The 22,790-nt window shown below is 39.2% G+C and overlaps 1 protein-coding gene across 4 annotated transcripts; it reads left to right on the plus strand.

Annotated features, from left to right (window-relative positions):
- Positions 1-232: 232 nt before the first annotated feature.
- aak1b (AP2 associated kinase 1b) lies at positions 233-22,646 on the plus strand. 4 transcript variants are annotated; one of them, XM_067574611.1, is made up of 22 exons: positions 233-412; positions 1,203-1,396; positions 2,868-2,986; positions 4,199-4,307; positions 4,826-4,968; positions 5,620-5,741; positions 6,066-6,147; positions 6,337-6,469; positions 6,619-6,722; positions 7,065-7,147; positions 7,294-7,454; positions 7,876-7,994; positions 8,600-8,797; positions 8,834-9,004; positions 9,389-9,534; positions 9,656-9,864; positions 9,945-10,034; positions 11,435-11,530; positions 12,408-12,515; positions 12,960-13,130; positions 13,827-13,937; positions 19,622-22,646. In XM_067574611.1, exons 1-22 carry the CDS (start codon positions 234-236, stop codon positions 20,335-20,337), a joined length of 3,564 nt encoding a protein of 1,187 aa, XP_067430712.1. In that variant the 5' UTR covers position 233; the 3' UTR covers positions 20,338-22,646. The 4 variants fall into 4 exon arrangements, with proteins under 4 accessions (XP_067430712.1, XP_067430709.1, XP_067430714.1 ...); XM_067574608.1 differs by having other exon boundaries at positions 8,600-9,004; XM_067574613.1 differs by lacking the exon at positions 19,622-22,646 and adding an exon at positions 14,355-18,053 and having other exon boundaries at positions 8,600-9,004.
- The last annotated feature ends 144 nt before the right edge of the window (positions 22,647-22,790 follow it).

The raw sequence follows: 22,790 nt of genomic DNA on the forward strand, positions 1-22,790 counted from the left end.
ATTTAGATGAATCAACTGAAGAGTCTGTTTTGACTTTTATTTCAATGTAACTGCCAGCGATGGTGGCTTCGCAGACGTTTTTCCACCGGACTTTTGTAGTTCTTTTCGAGACATAATCGTTCTCAGAAATGCCTGATATATCCGACTCTGAATTAAAACTGGGGGGGTAGTGGGAACACTTTTTCCTCTCACTGCTCATATCCGGGCTGAGAGGCGTAACCTGAACGCGGCATATGACTATGGAACATACGCGAGGGGAGCATAGGAGGGGAGGGAGGGGAAGCTGCAGCTGCGCGCTGAACTACATTACCCATAATTCCTCCCGCGCCATCATCAACAGCAACAGCTCCTCGGATGTTGCGATATCGCTGGCAGCCAGAGATTGCTGTGGTTGCAGAGATTCGGCTGCTGGGTAGAAACCTCTGTCTTTTTTGGTAGATGTCAAATTGTGTAGCTTCACATTTGCAGCTACAGTTGCAGCAGAGGAAGGCTTCGTTTTCCTGTCGCCTCTGCGGTTGTTGTTTGTGTGTTGACGAAAGGCTGATTCGCGCTAATGCGTTAGCTAACTAAAATCACAGTTTTGTTGTAAATTGGAACAATTAAATAGCTCGACTGGCAGCTATGTGGCGTCAAACGGACGCTCCACTTGACTGAGGATGGATAAATTTGTCGGGCAACGCTATCTCACAAGTTACACGTCGGACACATCGCACTCGGAGACATTATCTTCAGAGGATAACCTGGATAACCTTACACGAAATGTCATAGCGCGTAAGTAGCTAGCACTTAGCTAGCTTAGTAATGGCTGGACGAGATGGAGAAGGACCTAATGTTATCAGCAGCAGCAGCAGCAGCCGACCATGAACAGCTGGATGGATAGCTAAAGAAATACTTTATCCGGGGATGCTATAGCCTCCTGGGTGGTCTAATTCACTTACATAACAGCTAGTCGCAACCGCTCTAGCTATAACCAACTGGCTTGTGTTGGCAAGCAAATGGGAAATTTGCCACCAAAAATCTGGGTTGTCTCAACATCATCATCATAAGTGACAAAGGCATCACTGCATGTTTTGAGGCTGCAAATAGACTTTTCCTCGGATTCTTTAGGTCTTCAATCTGACCCGCATTGTCTATAAAGTGCAAAAAAATCCAGTGCAAAGGAAACGAGAAGCTCATCTGTGTGTCTGTCTTGAATCTTGAAGCCACAAACACTCGTCCTGTCATATCGACAACATGAGGAAGTTCTTTGATTCACGTCGGGAGTTGGTCAGCTCTGGGCCCGGTTCTGGTGGAGGAGGTGGCAGCTCTGGATCCAGTCATGCAGGCGGAAATTTCATTGGACGAGCCTTCACAGTCGGGCGGCATCAAGTCACTGTGGAGGAGATAATTGCTGAAGGTGAGAGGGGGTTGCACAGACCAGATGGTGTCATTTGTTTTGTTTATTTTCCCTCTTTTTATTCTTCATGCATGTTGTTGATAGGAGAGTGTCATGTGTGCCCGAGTGCATGAGTCACATGGCTGTACAGGGATATAACCATATACCATTCCCACAGTAATGATGGAGCTTTGCATCTATGTATCCTGGATATATAAATGCAAAAGAGAGGCCTACTGCTTTCTCTCAGCTCTTCTCTTGACTAGCACAACAGTTTCCTGGTAGCTCTTTTATGATTCAGAGGAGTGATTCAAGGAGATGGATACCTACTGGGTGTCTGACAGTTATTAGATCCCTTTGAAGTGAATGAATGTAGGGCTAGTGTACAGTAGATATTGTATTTTGTGATTCCTTTATAGAAACCAGACGTAGGAAATTTCTAAGACTGGAAATTACTCGTGCTGGAGTAGAGGCCTGTAGCTGCAGGTTAAGCCTTTACTTGTTTTAAATCTGGCAATACAGTATTGTATTTTTGGTAATATCTATTTCTAGTTCTATTTCTAGTGTCTTAAATAAGAATAACATTTTCTGTAAACATCCTGTGAGCCATCAGCACCTAATAGTTTTGTTCAGATTGCATGCATTCTAATACAACTTAAGAAATATTGTAAACAATTGTAGTGATATATGCTTCCAGTAATATATTCTTAATGACTCCTTTATAGAGAAAGACTGTTCATTGTACATTCGACAACAGACTTTTGTAATCATCCTCACCTTACACTATTCGTCATTAAATCAGTGTGTCAGTCTGGCAGCAAGTCAAGGTTTTCAAAGCCAGTGTTCAGTCAGTAAATAATGTAGGAAGATTTGGTCTTGCATTTGGTCAAAATATGTCCTCCCCACACTTTAATATCTGCATCAGAAGTGGATGCAAACCTTCAAATGTTCACAGGTGACTTGCAGATTTATAGTACTACAGTGCCATGCAACACCGTAGCACACGCGTCAAGTTGAGGATGCAGTAGAAGCCGCAATGTCTGGCTGAAATTGATGAGTCTGTCACAACTAAACTCTGCAAAGTGAATTTGTGGTCTGAGCTATACCAGATGGTTAGGCCTCAATGTAGGCCTCTACGTAAACCCTGCAGCAATGACATGACTAATACATAACACGATAAGGCTGCACCATTTGGTGTTGGTCTTGATCACCCGTATTGATGCAAAGCTACATGGACACAAAAAACAGCTTTTTAAAGTAATAAGCATGGCAGCTAAATTTCCAAAAGCATGGTGTCCTAAGAAATCTTGTGAAAATGGTGTAAATGTGAGATTTGAACCTAAATCTTGTACTAATTGGAGTTAAATATGGTAACAATAATATGGTTCATGTCAAGAAGCGTGTTCTGTCTAGCTTTTTGCCCATCTGTTTACTCAAGATTTTGGTGATAAGTCTGATAATGGTTCATTTGTTCTCTGTCTCAATCCTGTAGGTGGTTTTGCAATTGTGTTCCTTGTGCGAACAAACCAAGGAGTGCGTTGTGCCCTGAAGAGGATGTATGTCAACAATGAGCATGACCTGCAGGTGTGCAAATGCGAGATTCAAATAATGGTGAGTTTATCAGATTAAACATGTCTCTGCTTGTTCTCACACTGAACTCTTTTTTTTCTATGGGGGTCAGAACCACGTATTAAGGCAACAACAATTCAAATGTCTTTTTGAATATATAATTGTAGCAGCAAATTTCCAAGAAATCCACAGATGAAAGACGTTTTATTCTGTCCAGAGTAACTAAGAACAAGCGCTGAATTCAGTCCTCACACAGCCTGCAGCAGCGTTGTTTGTACTGTATTTATTCATCTGGTTCGTGGTGTGCTTTGTTTTTGTTTTCATAGTATTGTCTTGCACGTCCTGCTCTCCTCGCCTGAGCTGGATTGTAAAATGAGTTGTAGGGGGTATGAACACAAATTCTTAAAAGACTATCTGGTTATTGATGAGATGCTATTTCCTAAGCATTAAATGTTGGTGTTGGCAAAAAATAGTTTGAAATAGTTGGCCTTTGACAAATGTATGATGGACTCCAGATCAGGGTTTGAACACATTCATTTCTGTCTGAAGATACGCTCAGAAAGGAAGCGATGGATGTTCCATTTACTAAAAAGTGGCTGATTGTATAAACAAACAAATTATATACAGTACACTGTAACAACACAGGGCCTAATTTTACTAACTAGTTCAAAGATAGTGTCAGTTGTCATTCTTCTTCGATGTTTTCTTTACCTCTCAGTCTTACTCTTTCTCTCCCTCTCTCTCTCTCTCTCTCTCTCTCTCTCTCTCTCTCTCTCTCTCTCTCTCTCTCTCTCTCTCTCTCTCTCTCTCTCTCCCTCTCTTACACACACACATGCACACACACACATAGACAGACAGTGCTTCACCTCAGCTGCAGCACTTGACATTTTTTCATTATCTAATAGATTTCTGATTTCAGCTCTCTATTTGCAGCACCCTCTGCAGGCAATCTCCTCACACTGCATCTCAGAACACACTGATTGGACGTTGACACACTGCAGGCATTGTATGAATAGATTGTGGCATTCAAATTCTAAAAATGTTGAGATATCTCCTTCCTACCCAATCTTCTCTTTGTGTGACACATTTTTTAACTTCTGTGGCATCATAAAAGTCATCATAAAAGACTTCTACTCTCTAACACTAGTCACATAATATGTGACGGCTCTGCAGCAGTGTAGTTGTCTGTTTTGGCACAAACTTTATACACGGTTGTGTGTTCATGCTCTTGAATGTGTGTCTGTGGTCTTGCAGAAAGACCTTGTCGGTCACAAGAATATTGTTGGTTATCTGGACTCCAGTATCACAGCCATGGGATCAAGGGACGTATGGGAGGTTCTCATACTCATGGACTACTGCAAGGGTGAGTGCTGGAAGGGAAACGGGTGTGGCAATAACATGCTGTAATTACTGAAAGAGTTTTGGTATCAGTTTCAGACTATGTCATTATGTCATTATGAAAACAAAACAAACAATTATTACACAATAAGTCTGAGCAATTATTGTACACATATACGGTATGTAACACGGTATAGATGTGAGTTTCATGGAAATTGTGTTTTCTGGTTAAAATATAATTTGATATAACTAAATGTAACTGCTCCAGTCATGAGCAGAGACAGAGGCACAATTCTTTTTTTGGAAAAATTATTCAGCACTAACTAACAAAAAAGGCTTGCATTAGATTTTTTAGAATATGCAAACTAAGCATAAAGGATGAACTAAGTGGTTTTGTTTTCTGTCATAATAGAAAAGATCTTTGCTTATAACAGAGTATCAGTGTTGTAATAGAAGAACAGACACAATAACAGTCAAATACCAGTGAGGTTCATTTCTCCTGTTGTTTAAATGTGCTGCTGTATATTGAATATTATTTTGCAGGAGGCCAGGTGGTCAATTTGATGAATCAAAGGCTGCAGACTGGCTTCACTGAGGCTGAGGTGCTACAGATCTTCTGTGACACCTGTGATGCCGTTTCTCGCCTGCACCAGCGCAAGTCGCCCATCGTCCACAGAGATCTTAAGGTGACACATTTTGCCACTTGCTGTTCTGTGTGATGCTCGGCTCTGCAGTACGTAGGTGAGGACAGTCAGCCAATCCCGTGTTAATACAGGGTCTAGATCACCATGCTGTGACGTGACATCTTTGAAGGAATATGATTGATATGTTTGTGTGAGTTCAAGCTGTTTTAATTATGGACTGACTAAGGAGATTGGAGAGGAGACTGTCAGTTGTCAAAATACTTCAAATACCTTTCCGTTTTTGCAGGGACCAGTCAACTGCAGTGTGGTTGTCGCATTAATTTTAAGTTACTGTCACTAAGTAGTTTTGATCCATATGGAAATGTAGCTTTTTATTGCAGTGCAGATTTCTTGATTTTCATAAAAACCGAAAGTGGAGTGTGCTGGAATATAATGACAGGAGCATGCCAGTTTTGACTCTGATTTAAATCTGCATTTCATAATGTGAAGGTGGCTGCACATTGGTTTTCGTATTCATTATCTCAAGTGTACATCTTGCAGGGGGCAAGAAGCTACATTGTTTGATTTAGAGAGGGTCAATTACAGCACAACCTGCCTACACTTAAGGTCCAGATTGGTTCCTTTCATGTATAACACAGTGTTGTTCTCAATTAAAAGGCGTCTGTGTGAGTCTCATCTCTTGTGTTTCTACAGGTGGAGAACATCCTCCTGCACGACAAGGGTCATTATGTTCTGTGTGATTTTGGCAGCGCCACTAACAAGTTCCAGAGCCCACAGACTGAGGGAGTGGCGGCCGTGGAGGAAGAGATCAAAAAGTTTGTGCCTCTTTTCATCTGCTTTGGCAATATTTGCAGCTTTAATGCATTAGCATTTCTTTTTAGGTAAAAGGGCACAGAAACTGTCAGCAGTTTTTCATTCATGAGCAGCTTTATTGAATTTTCCAAGTTTATCAACTGTGGAGCTCTGCATAGCGCTGTTAGAAATATTTCCATGTGTGCAAAGGACGTTTTTCTTGATGCAAAATTAAATTTGATAATGCTGAAATCACTACTTTCTTCAGCATTTATTCACATTTATGAGGACATACTACTGTGTAGGCCTTCTTTCTTTCTTACTCATTTATTCATGTCTTCTTACAGGTACACTACTTTATCATATCGTGCCCCTGAGATGGTGAACCTGTACAACAACAAGATTATCACCACAAAAGCAGATATCTGGGTGAGTAACTGTAACACAGTGCTTCAAGCAACACGTACTGTGTGTAAAATTTTGTAAAATCCACAGTTTTAAACTCAAATCAAAGCTGGTGTTAATGTGACTTACTGGTATTTTGATTTCTCTTTTCTTCTCTGCTCTTCTCTCTTTGTGTTCGGTGCGACGGGGCATGCATATGATTGTCTTCTCCAGGCGCTGGGCTGTTTGCTGTACAAGTTGTGCTTCTTCACTCTGCCCTTTGGTGAAAGCCAGGTGGCCATCTGTGATGGCAGTTTCACCATTCCAGATAACTCCCGCTACTCTTATGATCTTCACTGCCTCATTCGTTAGTCCTTAAACATTAATTCATGTTTGCGACAACAACATCAAATTTTGTTTTCACAAAGGCATGCACCAGTGGTTTACACATGAACGTCTTCTTCTTTAATGCTACACTTTTTGATTCTCACTCTCTTTTTTTTCTGTTTTTTTCAGGGTACATGCTTGAACCAGACCCAGACAAAAGACCAGATATCTACCAGGTGTCCTTCTTTGCTTTTAAACTAGCTCAGCGGACTTGCCCTGTTCAGAATGTGAAGGTCAGTCTGTTGCTGCACGAGGGTCAGCTGAAATGTTTGGATTTGCTTTGCTTTCTTTCATCAGCAATTGATTTTGTTTTTGTCTTATTTGGTGGAATCTGCTCTTGATTCTGTGCCTGACCCACATAAAAAGACATCTCAGTTGTCACAGTGTGAGAGGAAAATCTGCACTAATTCATCAGATGAATACAGTAGAAAGTGATTATTAGCAATGATGATATTTATCAATAAAACTGCCAGATCTAAGACTTAAGTTTTAGTTTTAATTAAGTTTTTATAGTGCTGTCTCATGAAGATTTATTGTAGATGTCTTTAAAGATGTTGCATTTTTCCATAATCCAGAATTCTCCAATTCCTTCTAAACTTCCTGAGCCAATCAAAGCCAGTGAGGCTGCCGCAGCAAAGAAGAGCCAAGCTAAACCGAGGTAAGCATGACCTGCTTACATTACATTAAATCCAGAGTAACACTACATTTGTTGAAGTTATTAGTATTCTCATATTCATTAAATAATTATGTAGACACTGTTTGCCATGATTAACAAGTAGGCTAACATCCTCCCTTTGTTGTCAGACTGACAGATCCAATTCCCACCACTGAAACCTCCATCACCCCTCGCCAGAGGCCCAAAGCAGCCCATACCCAGCCTGCTGCTGGCATCCTACCCATCCAGCCTGCTGCTCTCACCCCTCGCAAGCGAGCTAATCTCCCTGGTGGTACAGCTCAGCCCGTGGGTACGTACAGTGCTCCGTCATTATTCTTCTATCCGTCCTAAGAAAAAGAAACCAAGCTATTGAATAAAGATGTGCATAAGTACAGGAATCCCTCTAATCCTTTGTGCACACATTGAATTCTGCAATTCTCAACAGGAAGAGATCAAGTATGCAGGTTAAGATTCATGCAAATTAAAGCAATCTAACCACAGGCCCAAAGTGATTATGAAATGATTTACTCCAGACTGCTACTCTGAAATGCTGCTTCAGTTAATGTCAGTTTTTGTACCAGTTTTAAACCATTTCTCAGCATTTTGTCCTCTTTATTACATTTTGTTTAAGATGAACATAATCTGAAACATACGTCTGTATAAATACTTGTTTAAAAGAAGTATCCATGCTCTTGATTAACGTGTAGTCTGTTCTTTCTGACGTCCCTCAGGAGTCAGCTTAAACCTCTCTCAGCCAGCTGCAGCTCTTCAGTCGCAGAAGGCACAGACTTCAGCTCTGCCACTCATCCAGTCACAAAATCCCAGTCAGGCTGCGGCTGCACAGAAGCAGGTATGTACAGATAAATTACACGGAGAAGACAAAAGAGGTGCAACTTGATAAACACCCTGCATCTTTTTTTCAATATACAAATGTGCAAAAACACTAATTAAGGAAAAAGAGAAAAGCAAATGTCCGCGGTAAAGTCTAATGCCTGTCTGGGTAGACGTACATATGTTGTCAAACTAGTGCTGAAACAATTAGATGGTTAATCAGTTAGTAGACTGAGAGAAAATTAATCAGCAATGGTTTTTTGATCACTTAAGTCATTTTTTTTTTTTTTAAAAAAAGTGATTTCAGCTTTGTAAAAGTGAGTATTTGCTGCTTTTTGTTTTAGACTGTTGGTCCGACAAAACAAGCAATTTCGAGCTCTGGAAAATTTTTAGGGTCATTTTTCACTATTTTCTGACCGATTATATAAATGATTAATCAGTTAATTGCAAAACTTAATAGATTGATTCATAATGCAAATAATTATTAGTACCAGCCTTGCACATATGTAAATCCACAATTGCTTTTTTGACCTCGAGGACTCGGTTATTTTGTCATTCGACGATGGTTTGCAAATGTAACCTTTTAATTGACAGTGGTGCTTTTGTCTGTCTTCGGCCACGCAGCCTGCACCAGCCACAGGAGCAGAGACTACAGCAGCGACAGCAGTATCCCCGGTGACCAAGGCTGACGTCCAACCACAAGCACAGCCAACAGTTCAGCAACAGACCACACCTCCCTCTGTGACCAGCGCTGCCTCCCAGCAGGCAGCACAGACTCCATCCAGCCCAGCCCCACCTCAACGCCCAGCTCGACGCAAGCAGGCTGGCCAGGCTCAGCAGGCTGGCCAGGCTCAGCAGGCTGGCCAGGCTCAGCAGGCTGGCCAGGCTCAGCAGCCAGCGGCCCAGCCTTCACCCAGCAAACCAGCCTCCGGTCAGCTGCCTGTATCTGAGCAGCAGCAGATCACTCAGCCGTCAGCTGCTCAGGCTCAGCCTGGCTCCACTGAGATCAACCAGAAAGCAGCCGAGACGGTAAGTGGCCTGCTGCTCACCATCAAGCTTCAAAGAGTGCCCGAACATTGACATTAATTGGAAGCTGACAGAATTATTTATTTGTTATCCCTTTGATTTGTTCATAATCTGGTATAACATATTTTACCATTGTTGTTGTTTACATTCTAAATATATTGTAAATCACTTTGCTCCTTTTCTGTTTCTTCATTCTGTTCTTTTTGCTTTCTCCAAAATATTTGATTTGAGCCATATTGATGAAAACCCATCAATTTGGCTCTGCTGAGACCAACTTTTAAACACATTTTACTGCGAGTCTTTTTATGAGACAGCCAGATTATTTGTTTCTATGTTGTTGATCTTGTTCTTTTGATGTCCTTATGACACCATGTCTCTTTGGATCAGACTCCACCTGCTTCTCCAAAGACAACTGAGGAACAAGGCCACAAACGCATCCCGAGTGACACCACAGCAAGCAGCGTCGCTGGAGCTCCAGCAGGTGACTCCTCACAGCAGGCGCAAGGAGCAAATGGAGACGCTGCCCTCAACCAGTAATTAGCATGTTTACTACCTAAAATATAACATGCCTTGATGTTCATGACAGATTCAGTTACTTTCCTGTTTGTCTTAACATAATATTTTGTGTGTTTTGTTTTTTTTTTTCTCCACTAGATCTCTTACATCTGAATCAACCATCATCCAACCTGTTCAGGCTGGTGTTGGTGATGCAGTCCAGGACCAAAGCAAAGCTGGACCAACTGTTCCTGCCTCTGGCTGTGCCACCAACACCCCTACACAGCCTACATGGAACCCATTTGATGATGACAACTTCTCCAACCTCACTGCAGAGGAATTCAAAACTGACGACAAAAAGCCTAACGGTAAAGATTGTGTGCGTGTGCGTGTAGTATTTTAAATATGTCATGTAAACAGTAAATAACTGCGATTTTCTTTTTACCAGATAAACCTTCAGAAACTGTGACAGCGTCCTGTGAAGAGTTGATACCAGGCTTGCAGGCCTCAACTGTAGAAAATTCACTGCAAGAAACCGGTATGTCACATTTTACCCCTTAGATTGTCTACAGCTTCAGTTTTTCTTTTATTCTTCATGCTCCTGGACCCATGAAACTCCACAGACCCTATAGTTGCATCATTACAAAGTCATGCAGTCTTAGAAACACAGGGTGACCACACATAACTTTGTTCATTCCAAGATTTTAATAAACACCAAATACAACACATCTAATCCATCTTGAAGGTGCAGTGTGTGGAATTTAGAGTCACTAAATTCTACACACTGCACCTTTAATACAATTATTCTTCTGTAAGTATGCAATGAAGGACTGGAACACAGAGATTGTTAAACAGTAGAATACAAATAATAATAAATGAATTGTGTGTTTATTTATATATATATATCTATATTTGAAAATCTGAAATTATCCTAATTAATTGATTATCCCAGTAAGTTTAGGGTTCAAGTGGTTAAGTCTCAACATCATTCCTATCAGCTGTCAGACATGCAAGTTTGTTTACATCGAGGCAAAGCAGATATAAAAATTGATTAATTTCTTTTGCAAATAGCTCAGACTGAGATTTACTGTATTTATTATTATTATCATTATTCCCTCTCATTTTCTTTTGTAGTATAGTTTCCTTTTGGGGCTACTACCTAAATACTTTTTTTTAGCTTTGTGTTGCATTAGGGTGATTTTTCATCTTGCATGGGACTGGTATCTGTTTTTGTCACAGAGCTTTGACTGGGCATGTTATTTGTAATGGTGTTGTTGTAGACGTTGTTGCCTGGGATGATGGGATTGGGGAGTTGGTGGAGGTGTTATTGTCAATATATTTACAGTTTTGTCTTGTGTGGTGTTTGTGGGTTCACTATGAAAATAATAAAATATAGTTTACATATAAGTTGTTCCCCCCATTAATTCCTCTCTGGTGTTCTGATGCCACATAGTGCATTAAACTGTATGAGTCTGAAGGAATCTAATGAAATGTCAAACCAATAAGTAAACCCCTTAATGCACCTGATCCATTACTCTGATAGCTTTAAGTAGTTTTCAGACGAAAGAACTGCCCATGTGCATCACATAAATAAAATAAAGGGTTTGGTCAGAACAAAGTAAATGCCAACATTTAAATGATGGTTTTTATAAAGTGCTCTGGCAGGATTGCTGCTATTGCTGGCAAATGATGCCACTGATAGTTTAATAAGAAAGAAAAGTTTGAGGATTGATTTCTGTCTTAATAATGACGTGAATAAACTGGATATTGTTATAATGACTGGATTTAAAGTGCTCATAGTTGTTAGAGATATCACAAATATACTTAATGTTTGTAACTGACCTAAACAAATTTGAACCATCTGTCCCAAAATGCAGTTTTAGACTTCATAATACAGATTATAAATCTTTGCTGTATCACATTGTTTCTGTTTCCCAGTTGAAAGACCATCAGCAATTCTTGATGTGGATTCAGGAGACTCACTGTTGGTTGTCCCAGATCCTTTCCGTACCCTCGAACTGTCAGATGCACCAGGTAAACATCTCTGTGGTCCATGCTGAACACACAAACACACCTTTATGTGGTCTTTATTTTAGTTGTGGTAAAATATATACTGTCATATATACTGTCTTCATACATAACAAAATGAAATGTGAACTCAATTATCTATACAGATAAATTTGCCAATTATGAAACGTGTTATTTCAGAAATCTTATGTCTTTAATACCTGAAAAATGTATGTGTTTATTGTCCTAATTTATCCACAGTAAAAAATAATGAAAATAAATCATAACATGGAAGTACATGACCTAAACATTTGTATGTGATCAGCTGCCAGTCTGACTTTATACCAAATAACATTTTAATCTAAGTATTTAAGTTAAAGAAGAATGAGATCCAACTTTTCTCTTCTGTTGTTGCAGGATTTTTTTTTTTTTTTTTTTAAAAATCATTATTTTTGAGGGGCATTTTATACTTTTATAGTGTCAGTAGAGGGAGATTACAAGAAATGAGGGTGAGAGAGCAAAAAGAAACCCACTTTACACTAGAAACACATTTTAAATAGGGATGCTGCAGTACATGGTCAGCTTCTTAACCCCCGAGCCTCAGGGCGCCCCTCTTGCGGGAACTTCTCTTGTCAATAAATTCTTTGATAGAGAGTTTCTCAACAAATTATTAACTTAGAGCCACAATTTTGAACCACCATTTGACCTTTGTACATTTTTAATTTGATGCAAAGGTTTTCTTTTAATCATGGTCTTTTATCCTGTATTCAACTCTCTTTTAGAAACACACCGGCACTATATTTTTCTTCTAGCCCTTTACATTTTTTCCTACAGCTGATATTGTTATTGTACTTTGCTCAAGTATGTGTCCTTTCTTTTCCTTTAATTCTTCATTGGCCTTTAGAGAAGCTGATTGAAGGACTCAAATCTCCAGACACATCCTCACTCATGCTTCCTGACCTGTTGTCTTTGTCTGATCCCTTTGGTGGCTCTGTGGAAGAGTCTGCAAAAAGTATGTGTGTGTGTGTTCCTTTGCAAGCAGTGTGTTTCAAAATGTGTTTGTGGTAACACTTTACTTTAAATCCCCCTATTTAACATTATAAGCAATATACAAACATTGAATAAATGGTTTATAATGGACTATAATGAGCATATAAGCAGACTTAAGGACATTTTAGTCAGTAATTGTATCTTTTCATATGAATATTTTATATTATTTCAAATGTATTTTATTATGTTATCATTTATTATCCACTTATGGATCCCCACAGGAGGAGTTATACTTACTAACAAATATATTAATACATTACATGTCTTGAAAAGGCTACATCAAGATGACTAGAAGCTAGCAGTAGCTTTAGGGAAAGTCTCTAAGAGCTAATAAGAAATATTACCGTTTGTCTGACTTCTACATCTTCTTCCTTGTCTGCCTTTGCCTTCTTCCGACCTGATCCAGACCCTCTCACTGCAGACGACTCTCTCTTGGGCTGCTCTTTGATCTCCGGTCCGTCCGCCCCTCCAGCAGGGAGCAGCGCCACCTCCTCTGTGTCCTCTGCCCCCACCTCCGCTGCCTCCGCTTTGGATGATTTCAGTCTGTTGTCTGGAGACTGTGCACAGCCTAAAGCAGGTAGGTTTCCACAAGAATTCACGAATGCCTTTTAATGCTTTGATCACATATTGTCTTATTTAAACCAGAATTTTGAAAATTACAAACTCCAGCTTTAACAGTTCTGCACCCTTTCAGACCAGGAAAACATTTAAAGTTAATTAAGGTTAAGTTCATTTGAAGCATTAAGCTATTTTTCAACACTAGAGGGCAGAGCACTTCCAAAACGCCACCATTGAGCCTTGATGAATTACATTCATCATTACATTACTTTTATCAGTTTCACATCATTTAAAAAATAGTTAGGTGCTTCTCTTGAGTGAAACAATCTCTAAAAACTGTATTCAGTGTCTCATATCAAGAGCTCCACAGCTGTGGTTCAGTTGTTGGCTCTTGGCTGGTGATTGAAGCCATTTGACAGTGCCAACTCTGAATCGGAGCCTAACTGTCTGCACACTAGCTGTATGATCCTAATTACTGCTGATCTCCCCGCTTCATAATTCCTTATCAAGCAGCCTTTGTGCCACTGGAGAGCAGCGGATGTGTTTTTGCAGTAACTGCTAATTTTATGAAAATTTTGATCACGGTGAGGAAAAAACGTTGCTAGTCATTTTTTTAGATAGTTATCCTTTTAATTGGCCACAAAGCTCCTTTTTTCTTATCTTTTCCCTCTCATACTCTCACATCATCTACCCACATTTCTTTTATTCTCTGCAGACTCGTCTCTCCTCATCTCAGACTTCGAGCCCCAACAAGCCAGCGCGGAGGCAGGCACAGAAGAGGATGAGTTTGATCCTATTCCCGTTACAGGACGAAAGAATTCCCAAGGTAAGCCTCTGCAGTCTCCGTGAGGTCTCACAGATGGATCAGGTTGGTTCTTGTAGGATTTATAGACACATCCAGGAATTGGCTGTTTATTGGGTTTGTCACAGTTGCATGCTAATTTGCTAAATAATTAACAATAGTCAAACTTACTGATAACAGGATCAGGTGCCTGCACTATTTTTTTACATCGCTCAGAGTCTCAGTAAAGAATGTTGAAAACCAGTAGAGGTAAATGGGTAAACTCTGCCCTCTCTTTCTCTCCTCTCTCTTTCGTTCTCGACCTCTCACCCCCCCCTTCCCCTCCTTGACTGCTATGTGTGCTTGTTGTGACTCCTGCTCCTCTGCTTCTCCTCCTTCTGTCTGCCTTTCTGTCGTCTCGTCCCCCCCCCGCCTTCCCCCTCCCCCTGTCTCTCCGGCCAGTTTCAGGTGGCCACTCGCGCAGTAACAGTGGCGGCTCTGAATCCAGCCTGCCCAGCTTGGCCCGCTCCCTGCTGCTGGTGGACCAGCTCATCGACTTGTAGGCGACCCCCCCACCCCCCCTCCCCCTCGTAGAAGCTGTAACACTGGATTATAGACTGGCATAGCATAACAGCAATCAACACTGTTGTCATAGCTAGCTTCCTGCACCCCTTGGCTGTCATCTTCATTCTAGCTCCTACAGTAGAAACGTCCTTCGCCTTTCAGCGCTTCCTCATTCCCGCCCTCTCTCGCCGTATCCATCGCATTATCTGGCTTCTATTCACCTCTCATCTCTCACCCTCTCGCTCACATTTTCTCTTTGTTGTAACCTCTTCACGTCATGTATCGTCCATCGGTTAACATCCTCCACTAACATCATCCTTTCTAAAGATTATCATCTTTCAATCTGTCAATCAGGATATAATATCGCTATCCAGTTTGTTTGAACAATATTGCATTATGTCTAATAGCAAACAATAGAAGATCATTGTTGTAATGTACAATAGGCATAGTTATAAGTGGTCGTAGTTATTATTGTGCACAAGTGAATTTGTCGTCGTTTGCCTTTTTCAAATTCTCCTCCCCAGATTTATTTGCACATTTTTACAGTAAAACCATCAAAAGACTAAATGACCATTTAGTTTATTTCTTCTATAAAAGGGAAACTTCTTTGAAACTTTGTCACGTAGCCTGATTTTGCACAGTAGCATAAATGTTACCTCTGTCAGGGAATATCCTTAACAGTTTAAAGCTGCTATAGATTAGAAAAAATGACATCAAATTGAGAAAACAAAACAGCCATAACCGCACCTCCTACTTCTCTTTCTGCTTCTGCTGCTCTCTCTGCAGCACAAGCACCGTATGAAGTTATTGTGAACAAGAGAAGAGTTGGATACTAAAAGTTTCCCTGAGCAGATTAAACAGTGAAAGTGCCATGAAATAATCTGTGAAGCAAACTGCTTACTGGTGGAGGTCTGAAAGTGTATCTGCTAAACTCTTAACTGCTACAAAATAACTACAAAATGAATTATATCCAAACCATTCAGCCAAGGAGAGCAAAACTGTACTTTTAAAATCAGGACCTGTTGTTCTTCTTTTGCTGTTTTTATCAGCTTATTTTTTAATTTTATCCTTGAGGCAAGCAATAGGTTGTTTTGGAGTTAAATGACAAATCAGGGTCATCTAGCAGTGTTTATAGCAGTGTGCCATATCAATAGAAAATGCATGAAATCATGAAATTAATTTGAATAATAAAAGTTATACACTACTAGCAAAAATAATAGAAATACAGTAGCTATTATATAGAGACCAAACATGACTATTCAGGTAAATTTTTTGGCATGAACATTCTAATATGGCATTTAAAAAATTATTTTAACTAGCTCACACTTTTTTTTTTCCTTTTTAAAATTAACACAAACATTCACCCCGCATTGTGCAATCCTTCCTACATTCCTGTCATCTGTTTACTCCTCATTTATGTAAATAGATATCTGCGATCCCTGCAGGCTCTAATCCAGACCATAGAATTGGTTATTCTTCCTGTGTATATATGAAGTCATTGTCATAAAGCTTTACTTGTGGAAAACATATTGCTTTATTTGTGAATGTCTATACATATATATACATATATATGTGTGTGTGTGTATATATGTGTATATATATATAGACATTGTTCTCCTGTTAATAAATGTTAATATGAATAGAGTGTTAGAGAATGAATGTAAGAAATAAATATTAGTCTACTATAATAAAAATATCTATGATTCTTAACACCATAATCACTGAATAATAATGAAGAATATATAAATATTTCATTCCTCTTTGTGGAATTGTGTGTTGAGAAAGGTCCCCCCCCTCCTTGGTTATATCTACTTAATAATTGTCAGTACATTCAAATGTATAGATGATAATCCTAGTCTTTGTTCAACCTGGAGATTAGGCTGAATCCAATGTCTTATTCCACCTCCTCTTCCTCTGTGAAAAGAAAGTGTTGCGTGTGTTTACATGGACTGATGAAGGATTATATTTTTATTCAAAACAGTCGACAGTTTTCTGGAAAGTGGGACCTTAACCTGTTGGATCATTTTAGTCCCGTTTCATTTCATAGTCACTGCAAAACTAGGAACTTTTTCTGAAATTTTTGCTTTGTAAAGCTTTGTTTCGCTTTACCGGTTTTAGTGATCACAGAATTCATATCAAAAAGCATGGCAGTGTTGTTGAATGTTATGTTCATGTGTGTTGGTATACAGTGTTATGATAAGTATGTATGTGTGTGTGGAGTCGGAATTGTTGGATGTGTTTTACAGTAGCCTACTTGTGTTGTTGTTTGCTGCAAACATGGCGACGGTGACGTTGTCATTAAAAACTCTTGTGAAAGCACAGGCCCCCCTAAATTCTCTCAGGTAGTAAGAGCTACTTCGCTCTCTCTCTGAGTTGGATACATATTGGCTTACTGCCCCCCAGCCTCAATGTCCTCTCCATACTACAATAAACTGTCCAACAGCAGAACCGCTAGAGAATTTGTCCGATATGTAATGTGTGAGGGGCTCTGTGAAGTGCGAGAAGGTTTACTCTACTAGTCTTACAGTTCAGATACAACACTGCTGCTGCAGCAGTGCTATGCTTATTACAGTAGCATGTCCAGGGTTTAAAATAATCTGCTACAATCACAATAGAAATGATTCTGTAGGATCAAACAAAGTCATTTTGCTTTCCATGCATGATTACAGTGGGAAGACGACCTCCACCTCCTTTTTTCCCATTTTGGCACATTAGAAATAGATTCTGAATAACATTGATCATGTAGTACACTATGTTTTTAGTGAGATCTACTTAAAATACTCCGTTCTGGAAGTAGGATAAAATTTAAGAGATAACTTTAAATATTCAGGAATGATAGATTGCTTTAATTGTTTTAACAGTAAAACACCGTTTGGTTACCTTTGATCACCTCACAATGCTGAATCTTAAAATCCAGAATCTGAGAAAAATGGAGCTTTGAGCACTGGTCTTTGATGTTAAAAAAGTCAAGAAGTTTCATGATAATTGGCTTTTAAACATCTTGAAAAACGGTGTCTGTGCTATATCAGTTTTAGTAATTTACCCCCAAAATTGAAAGACAGAGTATTTTGAGTAGAACTCGTGCAAAAACCTGATTTAAAAAAAAAAAAAAAAATTAAATATATCGTTTTGGTTCAAATAAGTCTTCAAAAAACATTACTGAAGAAGCTGTTTTCATATCAACAGTCTCTTGGGCATATCTGGAGGTACTGCATGTGCAATTGAAGGCCTTTTTTTAAATCATCCTCTTCACAATCCTTCCACTGAACAGCTCGGTCATCTGCAGTTACTGTTTGAACCTATGCAACTACCAAGCTTCTCCCTGTAGCCGCCAGCGTGCTGTTGTAATCGGTAAAAGCCCAGCAGGTAGTGAGATTAGTCCTTTGATGTGAAACAGAAGCCCCTCATTTTCTCTGTGTTTTGCCAAAAATGGAAGCTGTCAGTTATCTGAAACTATTGCGTGTTTTGAGAAGCCTCTTCTTGTCTTTATGGCCCAAACCTGCGTCAGAGCTGTGGTATCGTGTGCTCCTTCTATTTTTGTGAGATAATTAAAGAATTATAAAGGGATGGCAAATAAAATACAAATGTGAATGTCAATGTGTTGAGTTTTAATTGTAAGTTTGTCTCCTGTTAATTGTTGTTCCAAACATGGGTTAATTATACCTACATAACCAGATATTTAAAGTCCCCCTCTACTCAAAAATGTGTTTTATTTTTATTTTACTTGAATGTTTGAGCGTCACTGTGCAGAATAATGTGTGTGCAGAGTTTGAGATAGAAGGCTGCCTTCAAAATCATCTGCTGAAAGGGGAAAGTTTGTCTGTGCTCACCTTAAATGTCAGTTTAAGGTGCGTACCTACGGGCGTGATTTTGTGACATCACAACTAGTTTTTAGAGCCAGTCGGGGTCAAAGTTAGGCAACTTACACAAGTATCACACTTGGAAACTTGAAGCCTCCAGTGCTCCAATACACTGAGAATGAACTTTTCAGTGCATCTTGTGTCCAGCAGTTAAACTTTTTAAATTAAAATATTTGCATATTCATAGATTCTGGATTTTTCATTGATTGAAAAAGAATACAAGAATCTTTTTACAAGTTTTACTTTTTTTATTGATAAAACAACAGACAAAATATTACCTAAAACAGAGTATTTTTATATGTCTTCAAATATTTCTGAAGGGGATCTTTAAACTGTTATATTGATTGTCTATCTGCATGAAGTGCTTTGGGTGGGAGAGTTAAGGCTTAAATTATCCAGTAAATGATTTGTTAATATATAGCATAATGCACAAAGGTAGGTTTAATTGTGTAATGCACTAATCAAAGTTTTATTTTGCTTGGATAGCAGGTTAATTCTACTCAGGTAAGACCAAGCATCGGCTTCACGCTGCATTAAAATCTCAATCCATCTTTTTTTTTTACGTTTTTCATGATTCTGTCTTCCAAAAGGCTACACCTTTTTTTTTTTTTGTTAACTTTCCTAAAGATAGTAGAGTCCAGAGTTAGAAATGTATCAGTCATTAATTTGCTGGAAGTGTAACTAGTTTCACACCAGAACCTGACAACATTGTCAGACGACATTAGTTTAATGCAGATATATATGTATTGGCTTTAGAAGTAACTAGAAATGTCAGTATGTTTGAGGTAATTTTGTCCACCAGAGGGCACTGACAAGTTTACTTTTCAATTGTAAAATGCTCCACTCAGTACATACCCTCGATTTTAATAACCAAATTTAAGGGGTGTTTATAAGAAATGCGTCTCATGTGTTTATGTAAAAAAAAAAAAAAAAAAAAAAAGTTTAACAAATCTGCTGACATACTTTATCTTTATTGGATCTTTTAAATTCTGAAATATTGATAACTGCCTTAAAAATACAGTAAACATCACATCAGACTTGCAAAGTTTGTTGCACCGTTGCCACTTTAGTAGAACTTTGTCACCAATACCCAACAAGATTTTTGACCAGTTTCTGTCATTGGATTTTGATCCTTTTGATTTTGAAACATTCCTTTCTATGATGTTTAACATCAGTGATAAAAAAAAATAAATATTTTATAGCATACGCAAGAAATTCAGAAAGGAAACTTTTTTGAAAAGGTCAGCAAACCACTAAAGCATTTATCTTCATGTCTGACCTTTCTCCCATCTCCTCCACATACAGACCTGCAGAGGGAGCTCAACAGTAATAGACTGCAAGCCACTGGGACTGTGGCTTCTGTGCAGTTCACTGAGGAGAAGCAAAGGATGATGCAGCAGAGGACCGCTGCATGTGTCTATACTAAACACACGTTGCCATCTGATGAGAGCAACATCCAACACCATAAAATACCAGCTCCTTCCACCAGCCTGCATTCCATACCTGTTGACCAAGTATCTCAGTTCCAGCCCTCAGACAGTCCCGTCACCTTTGATGTCTTCCAGCTGGCCCCTTTTAAAACACCAGGGAAAGAAAGCAAGATGGCATTCAGCAGCTCCTCTTTTTCTCCGTCTCATAAACCTACTGAGGCATCTGATGTATTCCTGCAGGCACCATTTGGAAAAAAGCAGGAAACCACCAAAGCTGCCCCTACTAACGCTCACATATTTAAGTGTGGTACACCGCAGATCCAAAGCAGCAGACAGAGTCACCTGGTGTCAGGATCATCTCTTTCTGCTTCTCAGTCTCTTAGCACTCGTGCCCCTCCTCTGCACACGGAGAGGCCTCTGCTCCAGCAGCCGGTGGCAGTGCACCGGGTCGTCTCCAGGATCGGTCAGCAGGCTGCTGTGGGTTCAGTAGCAGTGGGGCCTCTGCACTCCTGGACCATAGGGGGAAGAGCTCTGGAGGACCCATTTACTGCTGCGCCTTTTCAGCCAAGATGCTCTCAGGGGAAACCTTGATTATAAAGTGTGCATTTCTTTTAAAAATGCCAAGTCAGAGTCAGCTTTTTGTTTTTGGAGCTTAAGAAGGAGCCAAAGTATAGTTAAGTCACAGTGTTACACAAACTTCTAATGTAGTTTCACTCCTGACATCATTACTGCAGTATTAAAATGACTAAATTATCCTTTTATCACTTATGTACTTGTTTTCTACCTCAGTCATCTGATTTGCTTTCAGACTGAGCACAATGGTGCGCCATTTCAGCACTTTACAAACAGTCTGAACATGGGCCGTGAGGTCCTTAAGGTGACCGTGAAGGATTGGTCCTGGACTCAGAATCTGACTGATAAAAACTCAATTAAGGATATCAAAAAGGGTTTTGTTGAAAGCTGTAATTTTTTTGACTTATATAACTTGCTATTTCTTCAAATAATTAATAAAAAGCATTTAGCATGTTTTTCATTTAATGGGCCCATAATTGAAAATATGGGCCTGTTTTACTCAAATCTTTACAAACATTATGGCATCAGTGAACATTAATAGCTGTATTAGTGCTTTAACAAACCTGTCAGTGAAATTGACAGTGTTTGCAGCTTCCAATTCTATGTTTTAAATGTTTAAATGAGTGGTTTAACTTTTCATTTATATTTAGATTACAGGTTGTGCCTTTAATATCTGAGGTGTAGTTTTCCAAAATGGTTGCAGATTCAGTATCATTGTTGCAAAAGATACTAAACATGCGCTGAGATGCAGTCCAAAGAAATACACGGAATTTAAATGTAATCATGTAAAACATTTTTCACACAGTTGAAGGAGAAAAATAAATATTTATGCAGTTGTTTCTTTTATATTAACAGTTACAGAAATGTAGTTTATATGAATATTTTCAGAAAAGACAGGCAAAACAAAAAATCCCAAATGGCTGGTCACTCAAGTGCTGTACGGATTATGAAGGACTTTAAAGGGGACCTATTATGCTTTACCTTATTTTTAGTCATATATATATATCTGTATATATAGTAGGGTAAACCTATGTAGAAATAATCCCTGTGAGCAAAAAGCACAGGCTTCAGACTGCCCTGAACGCTCAGTTTCCAACGTTTTTTTTCTGCTTTTAGCCTGAGCCAATGTCGGCTCGTGATGGATTTCTATATATGGTCATCTGCTCCACGCACAGTACATGAGTTCACTGCTCCACTTTGCTAATATTATTTTTCCATTGTTTTGGGGGTAGTCACGCCAAGCCATGATTCGTGTTAAGCTGGCACGCTATGAGTGTTTTTCCATAACACAGCACTGCAAAGTTTACCTGTTGGAGGTGTGCTTGTCATCTGCAGCACTTCATCATCATCACTGTGGCTGTTTCTGCTTCTACTATTCCTCCCTGCATTATTTCTAACTGATTCACCGGAGAAATACCTCCAAATATGTCTGTATGTTGTGTAGAACTGTTTTTATTGAAGAATTTTGACACTAACAAAGCTCCGCTAATTCGGTGAGGAACACGTTTAATTTCCTATAAAGTCTTCGTAATAAAACTCTCCTGTTACTTAGTCATTTAAAAGCTTTGAATATGAAGCAGCAAAAGCAGGAAATGATGAGTTTTCATCAGTAGTAACTTAACAACTCTGATTCGGCTGCCCCTCGGTAGGCTTCCGGAAAGCTGGCCAATCAGAACAGAGTGGGCTCACTGGGAGGCGGGAGCTAAGACTGCCTGTTAAGACACAGAAGCTGAACTGAGGAGCTGCATAAAGGGCCAGTATAAGATAAATAAGGAGTTGTTTGAACTGTGAATCATGAAAAGCTACTCTAGTGAAGTCCCAGAGTATAAATAAAGAGCTGGTAATGAGCATAATATGTCCCCTTTAATGATTTCAAGCTCAGTTCACCTGCTTTAGGGCTTGATAATTGTTCACAGGTTGCTGCTTCAATTTTTCCACAAATTGCACCAGTGTTATAGGGCTAGAGTTGTCTTCAAATGAGTCTTTTTTACCTGTTGATGTTGTTTGTCTCTAGTTTCTTGGTACTGCAAATGAAACATATCATCTGTCTGTGGTTCAAATTCACTGATCATAGACAAGTCAGCATCTCTACAGTTTACTTTAAAGTTGTATGATCTTAAATGATGCTTATGAGTTGATTTCCTTGATTTTGCTTTGTAACCTGGCACAGATAAGGACTTTTTGTAAACCATGCTGCCTTTGCTAACTCTATCTTGTTTATGCATAATATCTTTCATTTATATTATCTGGCTATTAATACTGGACATTAGGAAAGGTTGTATATGAAAGAAGTTAACTATGTATTTTATTAAAGGTTTTGAATATAATGGCATCCTGGTTATTCAAAGACCATGTACATTTACCATCCAGGGTTTGAATCTGGTTAATGGTTTTTTCAAGTAATCTTTCTCTTTTTTTCCACTTTTTTGTCTCTGTCTACTTTGAGTTGGCTTATAAAGGCAATAATTAGG

This window comes from Thunnus thynnus, chromosome 19 (genome assembly GCF_963924715.1).
Source record: "Thunnus thynnus chromosome 19, fThuThy2.1, whole genome shotgun sequence".
Taxonomy (NCBI): domain Eukaryota; kingdom Metazoa; phylum Chordata; class Actinopteri; order Scombriformes; family Scombridae; genus Thunnus; species Thunnus thynnus.

Bases quoted from the DNA above. Each gene is read 5' to 3' on its own strand.
- aak1b (XM_067574608.1), top strand. From the start codon at position 234: ATGACTATGGAACATACGCGAGGGGAGCATAGGAGGGGAGGGAGGGGA. The intron at 4,308-4,825 runs GTGAGTGCTGGA...ATTATTTTGCAG, and splicing joins ACTCATGGACTACTGCAAGG to GAGGCCAGGTGGTCAATTTG. The intron at 9,535-9,655 runs GTAATTAGCATG...TTTCTCCACTAG, and splicing joins GGAGACGCTGCCCTCAACCA to ATCTCTTACATCTGAATCAA.